Source organism: Rhinichthys klamathensis, unplaced genomic scaffold (genome assembly GCF_029890125.1).
Source record: "Rhinichthys klamathensis goyatoka isolate OS25496 unplaced genomic scaffold, OSU_Roscu_1.1 h1tg000784l_1, whole genome shotgun sequence".
In the NCBI taxonomy this organism is placed as follows: Eukaryota; Metazoa; Chordata; class Actinopteri; order Cypriniformes; family Leuciscidae; genus Rhinichthys; species Rhinichthys klamathensis.
The window spans coordinates 414,166-433,746 of record NW_026607181.1 but is presented as its reverse complement, the minus strand read 5'-3'; the positions used below and the strand labels follow the sequence as shown (position 1 = coordinate 433,746).

At 39.3% G+C, this 19,581-nt stretch overlaps 2 protein-coding genes across 3 annotated transcripts in view; both read left to right on the top strand.

Annotated features, from left to right (window-relative positions):
• Positions 1 to 1,644: 1,644 nt before the first annotated feature.
• Positions 1,645 to 10,010, top strand: LOC130077882 (leukocyte elastase inhibitor-like). Its single transcript, XM_056243297.1, has 6 exons — positions 1,645 to 1,855; positions 6,699 to 6,878; positions 6,971 to 7,088; positions 7,910 to 8,052; positions 8,143 to 8,310; positions 9,523 to 10,010. The coding sequence occupies exons 1-6, from the start codon at positions 1,688 to 1,690 to the stop codon at positions 9,937 to 9,939; spliced, it is 1,194 nt and encodes a 397-aa protein (XP_056099272.1). The 5' UTR covers positions 1,645 to 1,687; the 3' UTR covers positions 9,940 to 10,010.
• A 5,421-nt stretch (positions 10,011 to 15,431) lies between these two features.
• Positions 15,432 to 19,581, top strand: part of LOC130077878 (leukocyte elastase inhibitor-like) — a 63,743-nt gene continuing 59,593 nt past the window's right edge. For both annotated transcript variants that reach the window (XM_056243292.1, XM_056243290.1), the window contains exon 1: positions 15,432 to 15,487. The gene's annotated coding sequence lies outside the window, so the exon portion shown is untranslated. The remainder of the gene's footprint in view (positions 15,488 to 19,581) is intronic.

Sequence of the window (19,581 nt, the reverse complement as noted above, 5' to 3'; positions counted from 1 at the left end):
CTAAGCTGGCTAGCATTGTTATTTAGTCTCTCCCGATAGAACCCCTTTCATTTCTCTTCCTTCTCCATATCTTCCAAAGAAACTGCGGCGTATCGGTAAAATGTAAACAAATACTAAGCTGCGCTGTCTCTCTTTCGCTATTTCTGGAATGTTTAGTCGCGACTCTGAAGTTCTGAAGGCGTTGCCCCTGGCAACCGATAGCGTCTCCTACCATCATGGCCGACCGGCTCAGACCCCGCCCAAATCGGCACGTGACTCCTCACTCTCAATAGCAATCGCCGGCCCTGGGTTTTCGGTAGTGTTTAGTACAAGCTGTGTGTGAAATGTGTGAGTTGTCGGGTGCCAAAAAAGGGCAAATCATCAGAGACCGTTTAAGAGCATCTGTAACCTTAACCGCCCAATTGTTGTGTGTTTTAAAAACTACAGTCTTTATGATTATGGTGACACAAGTATATTCACAGTTATTGGGTGTTTTAATGAGAATAAATTGTTATAATTTATTGATGCAACATTTGTTTTTAAAGGAATATTTCACCCCAAAATTAAAATTCTGTCATAATTTACTCACCGTCATGTTGTTCCAAACCTGTACGAGTTTCTTTCTTCTGTTGAACAGAAAATAATATATTTTATATAATGTAGGTAACCAGACAGTTGATGATAGCATTGACTTCCATAGTATTTTTTTCCTACTATGGAAGTCAATTTCTACTATTAACTGTTTGATTACCAACATTCTTTAACATGCTGAATGGATCTGTATTTCTGTAAGATGTAAGGTTAAATCAGCTGGTTTAGTGTTCTGTATATGTATATAAAACTCTAAACTAATGTAACATTTAGTTTTTAATTTTTGCTGTTGCACTGTATACATAAATCTATATATTACCTAGCCTTTTAAATAAATACATAATCACATTAATTATTACACTTGGGTTATATTTATTTAATAATTATATCACATATGAAAATGTATTTCATGATACATACGTATATGGCATGCACAACACATGACCTTGTTTTACATAACCAACTGACATGAATACCTTAGTAAAATCACAGATCACAATCACTAAAGGAAGTGCTAATAATTGTAACTCAAATGTTGTTAAGGATCATTATTTCTAATATGTTTTTATTGTTTTGTAAAAGTCTCACAGTGACACCTACTTCCAACTGTCATCAGCTAATCCATTATTGAGTTGTACAAACATTATGATTAATACAATTATAATTTATCTTTCTTGTGTTCATGTTAGTTTTTTCAGCTATTCACACAGCTTTATTGTTTAATTTTTTTTACTTATGATAAACAAATCAGAATGAATCACTCAATTTAAGTCTGATGCTGTTCCAGGTGGATAAACATCCACAAACATCAGTTGAGTTATTACAGGGTATGTTACAAGCTGATTTCCTGATTGGCTTAAAGCCTGGGCGTTTTAGGGTGAGGCAGTTTTTATTGGAACGAGATCCATAACTGACGATTCATTCACCTCAGACACGCTGGGACACTTCATCATTTCTGCAGACTAGGTAATGCTTTACTTTTATGTATGCGATTTAAATGGTAACCAACACAGTAAGAACATTTGATTAAAACAGATCTAATAGAACTATAGTGTGAAGAAGATTTTCAAATCTGCTGTTGATAAAACTATTGCTATTTCTTGCTCAGCTTGTGAAAATGGAGTCTTTGTCTGCTGCAAACACACAGTTCTCCCTCGACCTGTTCAAGAAGATCAGCGGAGGAAACGCATCAGGAAATGTGTTCTTCTCTCCTGTCAGCATCTCCTCGGCTCTGGCCATGGTGTCGCTCGGTGCAAGAGGAAACACAGCAGCTCAGATGATTAAGGTGATCTCACACTTATGTAGTATTTTTTGTAGCAAATTAGCTCTATGAAATATTAATAATCAATCATAACTTGTTATAATCGATTATGAATATTTGGATCAGTTAATCGGGTTAACTTGATGTAGCTACATTAACATTACAACCAATTACTCGGTTCATCCCGTGAACACTTAATATTGGATATTAATTGATTAATAGAAATGTACATTTCTGGGGCATGGGAAATGTCTTTCTTACTAAGTACTACTAAGAGCAAGTAGTCAAGATCTATGATTAGTGACTCCAGATATTAGCTTGAGACACGGACAACTTTACGTGTGACATGTAAAAGATTTTATTAACTAGACTAAACATTTAAACTTTACTCTAACATACACATACATAGAGTTTACCCAGGGAAAGAGAGCTGAAGAAGAATGCAGGAAAGCAGGAAGTTAAAGCATTGTATGAAGTTCAGCAGATCAACAGCCTTGAGCAAACCATCAGTTTAGTTCTAACACGCCCTTCTTAGAAAGGGGTAAGGATATCTAATGTATCAAATAATGAGAGACTAAGTTTGATACTTGCATGTCTCGCCCATTTGAATTAAACTGTCCTGATGCAATTTGTTGAGGCTCCAGTTGAGCTTTGCTGATGTTGTCTTAATGAGAGAGAACTAGTGGGAGTCTGAGGATCTTTGGTGAATGGAAAGACAAGGCCGCAAACTTGGGGGTCCTTGGTGGACTTCTAGTTCAGTATCATCTTCACATTAAGACTTCTCAAAAGGGACCAGGAGAGTAAGAGAGCAAGGGGCTAAGAGAGCTAAGAGAGGGCAAGAGGACAAGAGGGCTAATCTTGTGATCAGTGATTTTTAAAGCGTAAAGAATGTGTAATTTTATTGGGTGTTTAAGGCCCCATCCACACTACTGCATTTTAGTTTAGAAACTGAGAATTAGAACGAATACGATCTCCATCCACACCAGCGTTTTAGCTGCGTATTAGAATTGATCTTCCTTCACATTAAAACGACTGAAAACGCGGATCACGTGACCATTCACCTAAACTGGGCATGTGGGTGCCGGTGTAAACAGAAAACAGATTGACTATTCCTCAGATTTGACGAAGTAGCTAAGTTACCTCTGCAAAGATTAGCAATGTCGAAGACCAGAGATTTCTTTTCATGGACCGACGACGAGGCTTTTACTTAAAGTTACAGGGGAATACAAAACAGCCATGGCGGCAGAAAACACAGACTGGGAGTCATCGCAAACCAAATACGGGGACATATTGGAAAGGTACCGGGAGCATTATCCATCGCCAAAGCAAGCCACAACAATGGGAAAGGTGTACCCCACAATAAGGACGAAATCACTAAAGGTATGTATGGTATGACACCCAATCAGAGAGCTGAGCGTGAGACTCTGCGTCATCGTTTCTAAAGTCCTCCGTTTCGACCCGTCTTCACTAAAACGCCTTCCGGAGATTCTAAACGCAAAACGGCAGCATTTCTAAACTTCTCCGTTTTAGGTCTTTGTTTTTGCCGTTTTAGTCTGGACGGGAGGTGCAAACGTAGCAAAAGGGCTCCATTTCTAAACTAAAACGTAGTAGTGTGGATGGGGTCTAAGAAAATACAAGATTCTTATAATACTAATGCATTATAAAGTTAGCAAAATGTAATGTAAATGAACAAATGGGGGACATAGATTGGCGATTCACTCAAAAAAATTATATGTTGGCTTTAATTAATTTTATTTCGTCAACAGGTTCCACATAACTAGGTTATGTTAAACAAACATAATTTGTTATGTAACTTCAACATAATTTGTTCACTTAACTTCAACATAATTTGTTCATGTAACTTCAACATCATGGAATTAGGTCATTTTAAGCAACCCTATTAAAGTAGTCTCAAAGTGATTTTTTAAAGGCTTCCTGACATGATTCGGGTATTTTTTATATTCATTCATTCATTAATATTTCATTTATTTTAGTAACACATTATTAAATTGTTAGACTATAACTAGCTATTTGCTAGCAGTAGCACATATTAGCATCTTAAATGCTAAGATTAACATGCTCAGTCAACCAAATTGTTGAAATAATTAAATCAGTCCACACCCAAACAAAATGCTCCACTCTTCTCCACAATGGTAACCCACTGTAATTTAAAAGGTTCTAATAATTCAAATGTAATTGAACATTAAACACAATTACACACTATCAAGTCTTCCCCTTTTGTCATTTTCTCAAAAAAACATAAAATAACACTTAATTTTAACATTTATTCTCTCTTAATTCAACCATATGCAAAGCATGCTGGGCACTAACAAGCACCGCCCAGTTTTAGTTAATGCAACACAAATCAATCATGTAATCCAACACAAGTGGATTAAGTAAACTTAAATGTTAAATATATTTAAGCAGATTGAACACAATCAAATTAAGTTCGGGCAAAATGGCAGTTGGCTCGCACTATACTGCCACCCTCTGGATGCAAGAATTTTTCACTTAACATAAATGGTTTGTGTTTAGGCAACGCATTAGGATTTTGTACTGTTAAGTTGAGACATAATTACGTGGACCTTACTAGAAAAAAACATTTCAAGTCAAAAAACACAATTATTATAAGTAAACTAAATATAAATATGTTATGTAAAGTGCACAACCTTCCTAGTTCATTTTTTTGAGTGTTCGATTAATTCGATTCGATTCTTAATTTTTAATATGCAGTCATAGTATTATTTCAATGCTTCCCCCAATGGGTCTTTGTCAGGGTGTGAATTACACACAAAAAAAACAACAACGACATTTTGTCCATTGTTAATGTTAGTTCATGTTTTTTTTTTATGAATCTATTATTATAAAAAAATATTTCAATAGCCTATAAATTAACATTTGTAGAAACGTATATAAAAGTAACAAGCCTTAAAAAGGCTTTAAAAGTATTGCATTAAATGACTACATGCGCAAATTAATGGAGACGTCATTTCGCATCCTCCCAGCTCTCCTTCACAGATACTCGCTGCACTCTTTAACATCTTTCACTGGATTTCGCTCGCGCTCGGTCCCAAATAGCTGTCATTTACAGATTTTTGAGCAGTCCATGTTTGAGCTCTTCTCAGTCAGAACAGCCACTGCTGTTCACATGAGCAGATGACAGCTCTCTATCGAGAAAGCAATAGTCTTGAGTCAAACCGCTCAAGCCATTGATAAAGCTGCCATGTCATTGCGTGGGCACTATGAAATAAAACACTTTCATTGAGTGAAAACGTTGCCTTTATTTTCTTTAAGATAAGATACTGAAGTTTTACTGAAATGGGTCATACCATTGACATTACCCATCCTGAGCAGTGAAGTAAAAGCCCACTTATTCAAGGGTGTCAAAAATGCATACGCACAATTCCGATGAATCATGAATGATAAATGAAATTTAACTTAATGTCGTTAAACTGAATATACGACGGAAATGGCTGAAATAACTACAACATTAATAACACTGAAATAAGAGCGCATGGATCAATTAGATGCGCATTAAAGTTGCGTTCGTTAATATAGCAAAAGTAGACACCCGGCGTGTTTTCTTTCAGAATCATAACGAAAATGTTCAGTATAAAGAGAAAAAAAAAAAGAGTACTTTTCTTACTATTCCATGAGGAAAAGTTAGTTAAGGTTTAGTTGGGAAAGTTGGTATGGAATTTTTAGTCTCATCATGGAAGGATGTTTAATGTACCAGGAACACTTTAAGGTTGTGTTTATATATTTTAAACCACTGAATCGCTATAGAATCGCGATTAATTCGATTCTTAGCCTTATAAATCGATTATTCACATAAATAAGCGATTCACGATTCAAAATACATGTTTCAGGATCGATGCATATGCATCGTCAGGATTTGTAATCGATGCATCGAGAAAACGAGTGAATCGTTACTCCACTAATGTTAAGACATTTATCACATGGTTATATATATAGAATATATAGGATTAAAAGGGTTAATTTCTAGCCTGGTTAAAACCAGACCATTCTCAGTAGTAACTGAGTTATGGTCTGGCAAAGCTTCATAGACAAATCATTTCCAGAGGGGCGTCACCAACGGACGTCGCGGATAGACCTAAACCCAATCAGAGCGATGAAGGAGATGACGTATGCAGAGCGGCGGATGAAACATCTCCGAGTGTTGTTCTTTGCTTTTAACAGAAAGGAAACGTTCAAACCGCTTAAAACAGACGCGAAGGCTGAATCGAACGAGTGATGTTCCATGGCGGCATCCATCTTTGTAATGTAGGCTACAAAATCTGCTTCACTGTCGCTGCACTGTCGTCATCGTGTAAAGCCCGCCCCAACGTTTCTGATTGGTGCCTCGATTTTGACGGATTGGAAATGGGCTTGAATAAGCTCTTTGCCAGACTAACTTGCAGGGCAAATCTAAATTTGCCGGAAGTTGTCTGGGTTTTCCCAGGCTAGGTAATTTCTCCTTCTCAGCAAGAATTAAGTCACAATTCTCTGGACATTCTTTTGGGTCGTAAAACTTATCAGTCTTACTGTGTCCTGTAACAGGACACCGAGTTCTGCCAGTGTTAGCTTGATTTGGGGGAAGTTTCACAGGTCTTTGTTGGGATAGTGAGTTTGCTGGATTATTCATTAAATATAATTAATAATTTGTGTGTGTCTGATTGGTCCAGACTCTACAGTTTTATGACCGGTAGTTCAGAATTCAAAATGTATATTTGGGCTATATGTGTGTGTTTGATGCATCATCATGCTCAGTATTTTAAACTATTATATGCTGTATTTTTCTATATGCTGAAATTATCAGAATAGTGAGGTTATCTTTATTAATTCTACCCATAATAATGCTGTGTAGGTCTTGTGCTTTAAAAACCCTCTCAAACCCAAAGCCGCGACTCCAGGACATCATGATTCAGTGGACCAAATTCATTCCATCTTCAAAAAGTTCATGACTGAGCTGAACAAACCAGGAGTCCCGTATGTGTTGAGTCTTGCCAACCGCCTCTACGGAGAGCAATCCCACCAGTTTGTTGAGGTAAGACTCGAACCAAATAATCCAAAGTTTTGTTATTAAAGGACAAGTTTCTGGAAATGTTCTCAACTCTAATATCGTTTGCTATGTTACAGAAATTCCTCAATGACGCAAAAAGCTACTATGAAGCCGGACTGGAGAAGGTGGACTTCAAGAACAAATCAGAGGCTGCTCGTGTCAACATCAACAAATGGGTGGAGAAAAAAACACAAGGTGAAATCCAGCATAAACTTACTCTACAAATAATTCTCTGTGTTTTTGCTGCTTTTTAAGTTCAGCAAAATGTTTTCTATGGACCATGTTCAGCTTTATGAGATATTGAGTTGAGCTATTTAGTTTTTTGGAGGTTAGTTTGAACTTTAATGCACTTTTTATTTGGCCTTAAAGTTTACATTTCCATAAGAACTTTGAGACAGATGGATTGTTTTGATTGTTTTTTGATTTATAATCTGAGGTAACAGAGGTAAGTCGGCTCTCTCTATATATAAGCCTCCTCTCGCACTGATTGAGTAGATTATCTGAACGTGCTTCTCCCGAACTTTGTTAATAAAACACAATTTAGAGATTCAATCAACTAATTTAGACCTATAAGAATCAATTCAAATCACTGCTCAAAGCGGACAATGTCCATTCCTGTCATAACTCTCGGAGTGATTAGCATGGTAATGGCAATGTTGTATCTTTGGTCTTGGTGGAAGAGATCTGCTACGCTGCTGCTGCTGTTGCTTTAATTGCTGCTGTGAGCAAGTAAGACATGCTGCTTCCGTACAATATAGTGTACATGAATTACCCGTAGCAGATCAATACAGGTGGAGCTGGGGAAGGTGGAGGTTTCTGAAAGCGCACTGCACTGCTAAGGCAAATGCTACCCAAGGATTTGATGGTTAAGTAGAGAGCTCATTGGCTACTGATACAGCAGGAACCAATCAGCTGCGCCCTATAGATAGCGATATGATTATGAACAGGTGAGATAAAGGACCCATTAGCCTGTGCCATCTAGAGTTTCATCCCAGAACTTTGTGTCTGTATTTTAGAGATGATCAAGGACTTGGTGCCAAAGGGAGTCATCGATGGGATGACGAGACTAGTCTTGGTGAACGCCATTTACTTCAAAGGAAACTGGGAGAAGAAATTCATAAAAGAAGCCACCAGAGATGTGGAGTTTAAGCTGAACAAGGTGGGATTTCATGCTTTTTTTAATATATATATATATATTCGACAGTCACGAAAAGAGCAGTTATAAAGTGTTTCCATTGATGTTTGGCAGAATCAAACTAAGCTAGTGAAGATGATGCATCAAGAGGAGAAGTTTGCTCTGGCCTTCATCCCAGAGATCAACAGTCAGGTTCTGGAGCTGCCGTATGACGGGAAGAATCTCAGTATGTTGATCATCCTTCCTAACGAGATGGAAGACGACACCACTGGCCTTCAGAAGGTAAGACAGCACAGTTTGATAGTTGTTTGGGTTTTTTTTAGCAAGTAAAAGGCCTTTTTGTAAAGACGCACCTTCGCTCGTGCTTCACATGTGTTCTACTGTGAAATCGTTTCTGATATTTATAAAGTACACGTAATAATAACTTTTAAATTATTTTGATGAACACTTACTGGACTGAAGCAACTTAGGTTTACTTGATTATCCATAATTTTTTTTTTGTTGAAAAATCATATTTTAGTATAAAATATGATCTATCAGGCTTTTCATCTCAATCATCATTGTATTGCATTGCATTATATATGTTTTTAAACTACAGAGCTTTGTCATAAAACTAAGCACTTAAATAGCATCTTACTAAGACATTATTGGCAGATATAGCGGGACTACTGAAATTATATGTAATGTATGTCGTCTGCTGTACAGTTATAAAGATTTCATTGATTTACAGTACAAGCTATCAGAATTTAATTTTGCCTTTTGGCCATATAAATTGCAGCATCTGCATCAAATTACATATTTTTGCTTAGCCTGTCAATAAAATCATATATAATCAAGTTACTGTCTCCATGACTTGCATTTTGTTTGAATGAAATGGCCGATCCAAACACAAAGAAAAAATCATCAAATCTGTCATGATTCTGCCATCTTGTCTTTGATTTCACTGGTCTTGTGGCAGGATCATGGCAGACCCATGTTTCATGTGCAGCACATGGCCATTTGTTTGGGCCATGTGCTTGCGTTGTCTCGTCTCTTTACCCCGCCCCCTTGTTATCCTGATTTAGTCATTATTGCTTTATCTGTATCACCTGTCATGTCATGATTAGTCTCCCTATTTTATCCCCTTGTGTTTCACTGTCTCTTGTCGGTTCATTGCCAAATGTTACTTGTGAGTACCCTGTGAAAGTCTTGTCTTTGAAAGTCATTGAAAGTCATTGAAAGTCTAGTCATTGTTAGTTTCTCTTGAAGTGTTGTTTGTTTTCTAGTGTTTTGTCAGTGTCGTTGTCTATTTAGTCACCGTAGTCCTGTCTTGTTTTGCCCCCTCGTGGGCTTTGTTTTCCCTGTTATTTGTTTAATAAATCGTGTTGCCTTGAATACTGTCTGCTATTGGGTTCATCCTTCCTCACCCACATAACAAAATCATTGACGCTATACAAACAGACCCCAGTTTATGCAAATAGACACACATTAACAATATCTCACTTTATTATCCAGCTTGAAAATGCACTGACCTACGAGAAGCTCATGGAGTGGACCAAACCCAGCAAGATGATCCTAGAGCAAGTTCAAGTGTATCTGCCCAAATTTAAGATGGAGGAAACCTACGACATGAAGAGTCTTCTGATCCGCATGGGAATGGAGGATGTGTTTGACAAGAAGAAGGTGAATCTTTCAGGCATGTCCTGCAACAGCGACCTGGTGCTTTCGAAGGTGATCCATAAAGCCTTTGTTGAAGTCAACGAGGAAGGAACTGAAGCGGCTGCTGCCACCGCCATCGTCATGTCTTTGGGATGTGCAATACCCCCATTCTCTATCCCAAAAAACTTTACTGCAGATCACCCTTTCCTTTTCTTCATCCGACATAATCCCTCCAATGTCATTCTGTTTTATGGACGCCTCTGTTCTCCTTAAAGATAGTGATGATGACATAATTCTAGATGACTCTGTTCTTCAAATAAAAAAAGTTACTAGTAAATAATTGAGTGAAATTGAGTGAGTCTGTATGCATTTACTTTCACAGAGTCATTTCAGAATCTTGATACAGGTAAATGGTAAATGGACTGCATTTATATAGCGCTTTCACAGACCCAATGGCCACCAAAGCGCTTTACAATTTGCCTCACATTCACCCATTCACTCACTCATTCATACACCGACGGGCGACGGCAGCCATGCAAGGCGCCATCCAGCTCGTCGGGAGCAGCCGGGGTTAGGTGTCTTGCTCATGGACACCTCGACACTTGGTCAGGTGGAACCGAGGATTGAACCACCAACCTTCCGGTTTGTAGACAACCCACATGAACCACTGAGCCACTGCCGCCCTAGATACAGGTCTGTACAAGATACAAAGAACGTAAGAATTTTTTGATTAATCTGTTCAACATTTAGTTTTTTTGTATGCTACTTATATATAGTTCTGTCCTCCATAATTTTCTTGACATTGACTGTAAAAGTTCACAACAAAGTTTCACATCTTTTCTGTTTACCTCTTGGATGATGACCTTGTCTCTGCAAAATCCCCCACAGGTGGAAATTGGGTGTTGCTAACAATATGGAGGCAGATCTTAATGTCAGTTTGAACTCAGTTGTGGAGGATTACTCTCATTATGGAGGATTACAACGTCGAGAACGATCTGTTGAAGCCATTTCAATGGAAGTAATAATATTTTGAGTTTATTTTGTAAAACCTGAGAAAACCTATGTTGCAAATGGAACGTAGAAATTGGAATGTAAACAGTTGATTAGTGATCTAGTATAATGTAATTTGATTGGTTATTAGATTTAGTATGAAAGAAATAGAACCCTGCGAAACAGCCAGAAGCCACTGGATTTTGGAGCAACACACTCTCTTTCACCCGAATGCCGTTGAGAAATCTCAGATTTGAATGTAGGTTTTGCAAGTTCAACATGGGTTATAGGTCGAAAGTTGAATGAACGAGTACTTATGTCCTTTCGATTTCTTACAGGTTGAGTTGTTGTTGCCCATAACACGCCAGCATTCTGCTAATGAACGTTGATTGGTCAGTGAAGGACTGATTACGACCAAAGATCCCGCTTGATGGCATCGTGGCATCCGAAGCGGGACCAGAATGTCAAGGCGGACTTAACTCTTCTAGCACGTGTATTTACCTGTGTCAGCTGTGTTGCTTGTCGATGCCCCGAGAGAAAGGAAAGTGCAGAGCGCGAAAGCACCAAAGTGACTGAAGGATTGCCGTAAAGCAGTATCTCTGGTTGTACGATGGTATGACGTCATTGACATTTTAAAAGACTTTTTAAAGCAAATAAGTGACTCTAAAAAATCTAACACCCAGTAATCTGTCATTTCTTTGCATCTCCTTTCGAAAACAACATTCAAATTTCTAGACAAAAAATTATATCCTGAGAAAAGTTGATTTTATGGGGTATATCTCCATAGACCTCCATTCATGGCCCTCACATGGAACCAGAGTGGAACTGCAACCAGTTCAGAACCCGGAAGTTTACTGAGAGTGAAAGTTCTCCCCATATTAGACATTCTCTGGTGACAGTAAGTGTTCGCTGGATATTTCGTTCTGAAAGTCATAGAGCTTTATTTAAAGAAATCCTACACTACAGTGACTCTTTTTTACGAGTGTTTGTGAAGACATAAGAAGAGTAGAAGCTGTGGACAATACCAGAAATTGTGATAGTTTTGTGTGAAGATTTTAAAGTGACATGACATGGCAGATGAAAACGCAGCTGCGTGTGTTGACCAAAAGAGGTCGCCAAAACACACAGAAAAGGCTGTAGAGGAGAAAATACAAAGGCTGAGAGGAGAACGCAAGGAAAAGTTGGCACAAATAACCAAACAGAAGAATGATTTAGCCAAACTGAAGGAAAATGAACACAAAGTTAATTTCATTAAAGATGAAGCATTGCTAAGGTTTGAAAGATGCTTAAGACACTATGAATGGATTAATGAAGAGTTGTGTGAGTTAATAGATGAAGATGGTAAGAAAGCGGTTCAAGACGATTATGAAAACAAATATTTGGAATTTGAGCTGTTTATAGAAGACGCAAACAAATGGATTACAGATGTCTTAAAAGATGAGGAAGATGATATTAGGCCACATGATAGTGTATCCAAAGCTAACTTCATTGTAAGCCACACTTCCAGCACTGATTCTGCAATGCTGAGAATTAAAGCTGAACGTGAAGCGCTGTTGGCAAGAGCTGCAGCAATGAAAAAGAAAGAAGCAATAGAACAAAAAGAAATTCGCTTGAGAATTAGAAAAGAGCAATTGGAGCTTAAAACTGAGCTTGCTGCTAAATTAAAGGTGTATGAAGAATTTGAAGATGCTCATGAATCTAACTATGATTTATTAGAGCCACCTTCAGGACCCAGATTTGAATCCCTGATGCGTAGACAAGAAAAACACAATGTAGACGATTATGTGTGTCGTGGAGCCATCCCTTACATTCAATCCAAAGCCAGCCACTCAAGTTGATGCTTCAGATAGAAGAAAATCATCGTTAAGGTTTGATGCTGTCAGCAGCATGCCGCATCTTAATCATCATGATCACACTGATTCATGAAAGAACAAGAAAAAGAGCCAGGTTTCCTGATTTGGTGGAATTTGTGTACCGCCAAGCAAAGGTTGCCAATGACCCGCTGTTTGGAGATATCCTGGACTCCACTTCAAGTAATCAGAACATCTCAAAAAAGCAACCAAGCATTAGAAAAAGTGATTCTAAAAGAACCAGCTTTGCTGTGCATGTGTCTACTACCGAAAATAATGTCAACAAAATAAAAGCCAACCTGAGAAGACACCTTTTGCAGTCAAGTCAGCAAGTGTCTTTCAAAGTCCCTGTCTTTACTGCCAGAAGAACCATACACTGAACGTGTGCAACAAGATTCGAGAACAGCCTCTGAAAGAAAGAATTCAGTTCTTGAAAACGAACGGCCTTTGTTTTGGGTGTCTGATGGCAGGTCATATGTCAAGGACTGTAAAAAAAAAGGGCCTCTTGTCCATAGGGATGGCCCGATAGCATTTTTTTTCAAACCGATACGAGTACGAGTATTTACATTTGTGTACTTGCCGATACCGAGTACCGATACCGATATTTCTACCGCAAAAGTAATAGGCTCCCAGAAGAGAAGACGACTATTTTAGAACACAGGTCAGAAGACTGTTTTTATTTTCTTCTCTGCTTGTTTTAACAAGTCTAAAAATAAATAAAAATTAGTAAAATAATAAATGTATTAACACACAAACCACTGTTAATTTAACATAAAAGCAAGCAGGCTACTGCGTGCATGGTCTGGCATGACTGAATGCGCGCAAAGTGCGCTCCCTTAATAAATCCTAAAAGCTGACAGTTCATCGCGATCTCACACATCTCTGTTATTATCAATGAAGCTGACTGCACAATCAATCTTTCATAATATCCACACTTTGTTTGTTATAATTAGAGGATTTGCCAGCATACAGAATTCAACACTGAACAAAAAAGTCCGTTTTGAGCGTTGAGGGGAGTCTATCTTAAATGCTTCTGATTGGCCATTGCGTTCCAGAAATCAACACATATGTCTGTGATTGGCTACATCGCTCAACGCTGTAACCATGTTATGAATAGAAACTCTGTCCTGTAAATCGTTTCTATTTTGTTGTAGTTGTTCTTGTTGCTTTTCTGCAAGAGATGAATAAAAAACTATTAGTTTTTATGTTTTATTCATAGATATTTCTAGTTTGCGGGAGTCCCGCGAATCGTTTTATTCTCCCGTAACCCGCACACACAGAGTGAGTGCATTACCGCCCGCGCGCGCGCTCGGCCATCAGATCTATGATGCGTCTTCAGATGTTTAATTAGATTGCTGGTGTTAAACGATGTACTTTCTTTCCCTCCTCTCGACACCTTAGCTGAACATAACTCACAGTCTGCCTTGCTGTTGTCATCATCCCTTATCTTGAAATGAGCCCAAACCGCCGACATTATACTTTCCTATGCCTCAGTTCACCTCGACAAAGCACTCGCGGCGGCCAGTTTCGTTTTGCAAAATGTACGTGGTATCGGTGCGTGGTATCGGCGAATTTTTATGAGTACGAGTACGAGTATATTAGGACAGTATCGGCCTGATCCCCGATGCCAGTATCGGTATCGGGCCATCCCTACTTGTCCAGATTGTTCACTCAAGCACCCAGCTATCTTGCACGTTGTTAAGGAAGATGCTTCATTAAAGAACAACAGTGCAGATGACCGCTCACAAAGCACAAGTGAAGTCACAAGTGCTCTCGTGTCTGCAGGGTGCAGAAGAGGTGACCATACTGGGGCCGGGAACAGTGAGTGTATTCTTTCCATCGTACCTGTGCAGATAAAACACAAGAAAGACACAAAGATAATCAAGACCTATGCTTTTCTGGTTCAAGGAAGTACAGCGATACAATGCAGATTTTCCAGAAAAAAAGATGTGATGACAGACGAGAACAGTCTCAACATGACAAGCAGTTCATGCATACGGTGACAACATCAGCCCAGCTCGTGGATGGTCACTTCCGCATCAAGTTACCTTTAAAGGATGACAAGGTGAAGATGCCATGCAACCGTGGTATTGCTGAACAGTGGCTTAACCCTTTGAAGAGGAAGTTCAGTTGGAATACAGACTTCTTTCAAGAGTAAAGGGCTTTTATGGACAACATACTGGAAAAAGGTTACGCAGTAAGGATTCCAGAAGAACAGTTGATTCGCAGTGATGGAAGAGTATGGTTCATTCCACACCATGGGGTGTACCATCCGAAAAAAGAGGAAACTCTGAGTCGTCTTTGACTGTGCGGCAACTTACCAAGGTGTGTCGCTAAATAACCAGTTGTTGCAAGAGCCTGACCTAACTAACACGCTCATCGGAGTGTTGCTGAGATTCAGACAGGAGCCTGTCGCCATGATGGCAGATATCGAGTCCATGTTTTACCAGGTGTTGATTCCAGACACAGACATGCTACGCTTTCTCTGGTGGTCAAGCGGTAATCTGAATGTGGAACCAGAAGAGTACAGAATGTGTGTGCATCTGTTCAGTGCTACATCATCCCCTAGTTGTGCGTCATTTGCATTGAGAAGAACAGCGGAGGATGCAGCATCAAAGAGTACCCCAGAAGCCACACAGACAGTCCTCAAGAACTTCTATGTGGACGACTGCTTGAAGTCGGTAGCCACAGAAGACAAAGCCGTTGCTCTTGTGAGGGAGCTGATGACATTGTGCGCCAGTGGTGGTGGTTTCCATTTGACCAAGTGGGTCAGCAACAGCAGAGCCCTGCTGGGCTCCATTCCTGACCATGAACGAGCGGCTGAAGTCAAAGATCTCGATGAGTTACCAGTGGAACGGGCATTAGGCGTGCAGTGGTGCACAAGTTCTGACAGCTTCAGGTTCAAAATACATCTGCCGGACAAGAGATTAATTCACCTCAGACACGCTGGAAAACTTCATCATTTCTGCCGACTACTCTAGGTAATGCTTTTAGAGGTACTTTTATGTTTGCAATTTAAATGGTAACCCACACAGTAATAACATTTGATTAAAACAGATTGTGACATGATGAAGAAGACCTTCAAATCTGCTGTTGATAAAACTATTGCTATTTTTTGCTCAGTTTGTGAAAATGGAGCCTTTGTCTGCTGCAAACACACAGTTCGCCCTCAACCTGTTCAAAAGATCAGCGAAGAAAAACACATTAGGAAATGTGTTCTACTCTCCTGTCAGTATCTCCTCGGCTCTGGCCACTGTCGTTGTCGCTACTTTTGGATGTGCAATGCCCTCATCCTCACCCCCAAAAACCTTTATTGCAGATCACCCTTTCCTTTTCTTCATCCGACATAATCCCTCTAATGTCATTCTGTTTTATGGACGCATCTGTTCTCCTTGAAGATAGTGATGAAGACATGATAATTCTAGATGACTGTGTTCCTCTGATAAATAAAATAAAAATTAGAAAATAATTGAGTGAAATTGTCTGTATGCATTTACTTTAACTGAGTCTTGATATAGTTCTGTACAAGATACAAAGAATCTAAAAAACAGTATTTTGGATCAATCTGTTCAACAATTTTTTTTTTTTTTTTTTGTATGCTACTTATATATAGTTCTGTCCTCCATAACTTTACGGCTATGACCATTCTTGGCATTGAGTGTGCAAGTTCACAATAAGTTTTCAAATCTTTTCTGTTTACCTCTTAGATGATGACCTTGTCTCTACAAAATCCCCCACAGGTGCTCAAAAGTGTTAAGTTCGGGTGAAATACTTGTCAATTTAAGGATTTTGACCATGGGAATGGGAGAATATATAGAGTTGAAAAGGATTTTGTATTTAGCCTACATGACACAATGATGTGTGAATTCATAATATATTTATTAAGAAATACTCTGCCACTATTTAGCACTTATTCATCCCTATATAAGAAATATACTACCACCGATATCAATATACCTTCAGAAAAAGGACAGATGAGAGTACAGGGGGTTTATGCGAGCTGCCGTTCACTAGAATCACTCCCGGCACTCTGTGTGAACAGTAAAACAGAACATGCACACAAACTGTTTGATTTTAAACTGCTTATAGTCAGGTAAAGAACACATAGCACTGGCAGCGGTATGTTAATGTTAGTTGGTCAAGTCTGTGGAAACACACGACAGGCTTATGACTGGCTGAGAACAGGCTCTGGCTCCAGAACCATTCTGGTGGAAAGGAGTAAGCGGAGACCAGACACTTCTCACTGTACTCCTTCCCCTGGCAATGCCATAGGCCTACATTTTAGATGCTGTTAGATCAATGCATTTCACTTCTGCACCTTGTGTCTTGCAGTGAGATGAAAGAGTCACTCTCCAAAAATCACTCGTCACAAAACGAAAGCTTAAAGTGAACACCTGATTGTTGAAATAAGAGATTGAATATTCAGCAACCCAAGCTTTATCATTTGTTCATTTGTATTAAATCTGTTTTTTTAACCTTAGATGGGTTTGGAAGTTTTTTGTATTTCCTAATTCGGGGAACAGACACAGTCTATATTATGATATCTAGGTGAAAGAGGCTCTATGTGATGGGATTTATCTGACCTTGGTGACGTGAGGCCGCTAGCAGACGGTCGGCTTCGCCAGTTTGTCTGCTTCCTGACCTGAGTCCCATATTGTCATGTTTGAGCTCTAAAGGCCCGTTCACACCAAGCACGATAACTATAAAGATAACGATAAAGATATAATTCTAAAAATCGTTCTCCATATTAAAGAATAACAGAGTTCACACCACAACTACAACGATAAAGATACGAGGAACGATATCGTTGGGATCACTTTCAGAACAATTTTTTCCAGCTGTCGAACGATAAAACACTGACAGCCAATCAAAATCCATTCTAATTTAAAGGTCTCGCGCATTTAAAATGGCAGATGACATTGCAGAGAAGTTAATCGTCGAGGTACAAAAAAATCCTCCACTGTTTGACAAGTCAAACCCCCTTTTCAAGAATACGTTAAAAAAGATGGATATATGGAAAGCAATCGGTCGTATCCTGGGAATAAATGGTGAGAAGTATTAACGATGAGATATTATGCAGTTTAGCATAGTGTAACAAAATTACCTCAGGTAACCTATCCAGCGCTAATTTTGACAACATTGCTGAAGTTGCAGTGAAAAAGGCGTTGTATACATAAAGGTGTTGACTAGGAAATGTTTTTATCCCATCATTGACTTCGTCAGCTAAATTCACTGCTTATATTAGATCGATTACACTAGACTTGCTAGATTCACTGTTTAGATGCGCTCGGAACATCTACTGGCAAAGACGTGTAAAGGCGATAAGAACAGCAAAAACATATTCAATGACATGTTGTAAACAACAATTATAATACAATGTAATCTATAACATCTTTTAAGGATAGTGTGTACCCAAAAGCACCTGTTTTTCTTTTGATATTTTTTTGTAATGTAAAGCAGCAGCAGCAGGTCATCCATTTTCACTAATTTGAAACCGTAGCGCGGGCGCAAGCGCGCGTGCTTAGAATAAAAAGACCGTTATCAGTCGTTGGTGAGGACACATATATAGTTATCTTTAACGTTATCTTGCTAGTTATCGTGCTTGGTGTGAACGGGCCTTAAGACTATGTGCCATATTACTAGAGAGAAGAGCAGCACCATCCCAGGAGGGAAGAATACCATCTCTTTTCAACAGGTCAGGTCTCCCCCAAAAACTTTTCCAATTGTCTATGAATTTTATGTTATTTTGCGGGCACCACTTAGACAACCAACCATTCAGTGAGGACAGTCTAACTATCTCATCACTCCTGCGAACAGGAAGGGGGCCAGAGCAAATTACAGTACCTGACATTGTACTTGCGAGTTCACACACCTCTTTAACATTAATTTTAGTGATCTCCGACTGGCGAAATCGAACATCATTTGTGCCGACGTGAATAATAATCTTAGAGAATTTACGATTAGCATTAGCCAGCACTTTTAAATTTGCTTTGATGTCAGGAGCTTTGGCTCCCGGCAAACATGTGACTATGGTGGCTGGTAGGGATGTCCCGATCCGATCCACAGCATCGGTATCGTACCGATACTGGCCCAGAACGCTAGATCGGAGATCGGAGGGGAGGAAAAAATATGATCCGATACCTGCTTGAATATTAGCATTTCCCTTGCTGCAACATCCAGTTAAGCGGCGCAGCCTGCAGGTTGGGCGGTTTTGCAATCTATTTTGCGGGCAAAAATGGGTTTGGGCGGGTGGATAAAAATTGGGCTGGTTTCGGATCAGTTCGGTGGGTTTTTGTAGCCGAAACACCGGCACTTCAGATACTTCTTTCGGCGACCGTCTCACTCTCTCACTCACTCACACACACGCACATCTCTGGCTGACGCGTGCCCCTAAACTCACATCAGACACTCCCTCCCACTACCTTCTTTTATTTTATTTTATGTACAAAATAAGCTTGAGTAGCCGCTGTAACACTCACCTGACTTGCTGGACATGGTCGAGCTCGTTCTGGGAGAAGATAAGGATGTCATTGAAGTAAACAAAAATACTTATACTCTAATACGACTAATACTCTACAATCACTCTAATGAGAGTTAGTAGACATGTACTGTAGGTGCAACGTTGCTTGTAGTCAACAGACTCACCAGCTTGTGTTACCACTGTTGAACTCATGCACTTTACTTCTCTAATGGGACATACTGTATAACCTGTTTCTCTCTCAAGAATCCATCAGACACATGCACTCTTAACAGCTGAGAGAGTTTCTCAATATGAAAGATAGTCAGAGAGAACATAAAATTATCTGTATTCAGTGCTTGAAGTGGGCCGCATTACAGGCACTTCTATACATTAACCTTTAGCGCACCGTCACTTTTTCTGAAATACCGGCACTTCTCAGCATAGAAGACAGCATAGATGTATCCTTCACTGCCTTTGATATCCCACAATCCCGTGCTTCCCATTGCCTCAGAAGTCTGTCCCAAATGAGTTTAGTGACAAACCTGCAAAGTCATTTCCTATAAGGCAGCGAGGCAACAGGTCGGCTGCCTAAGTTTTCGGATGGAGCCTTTGTAG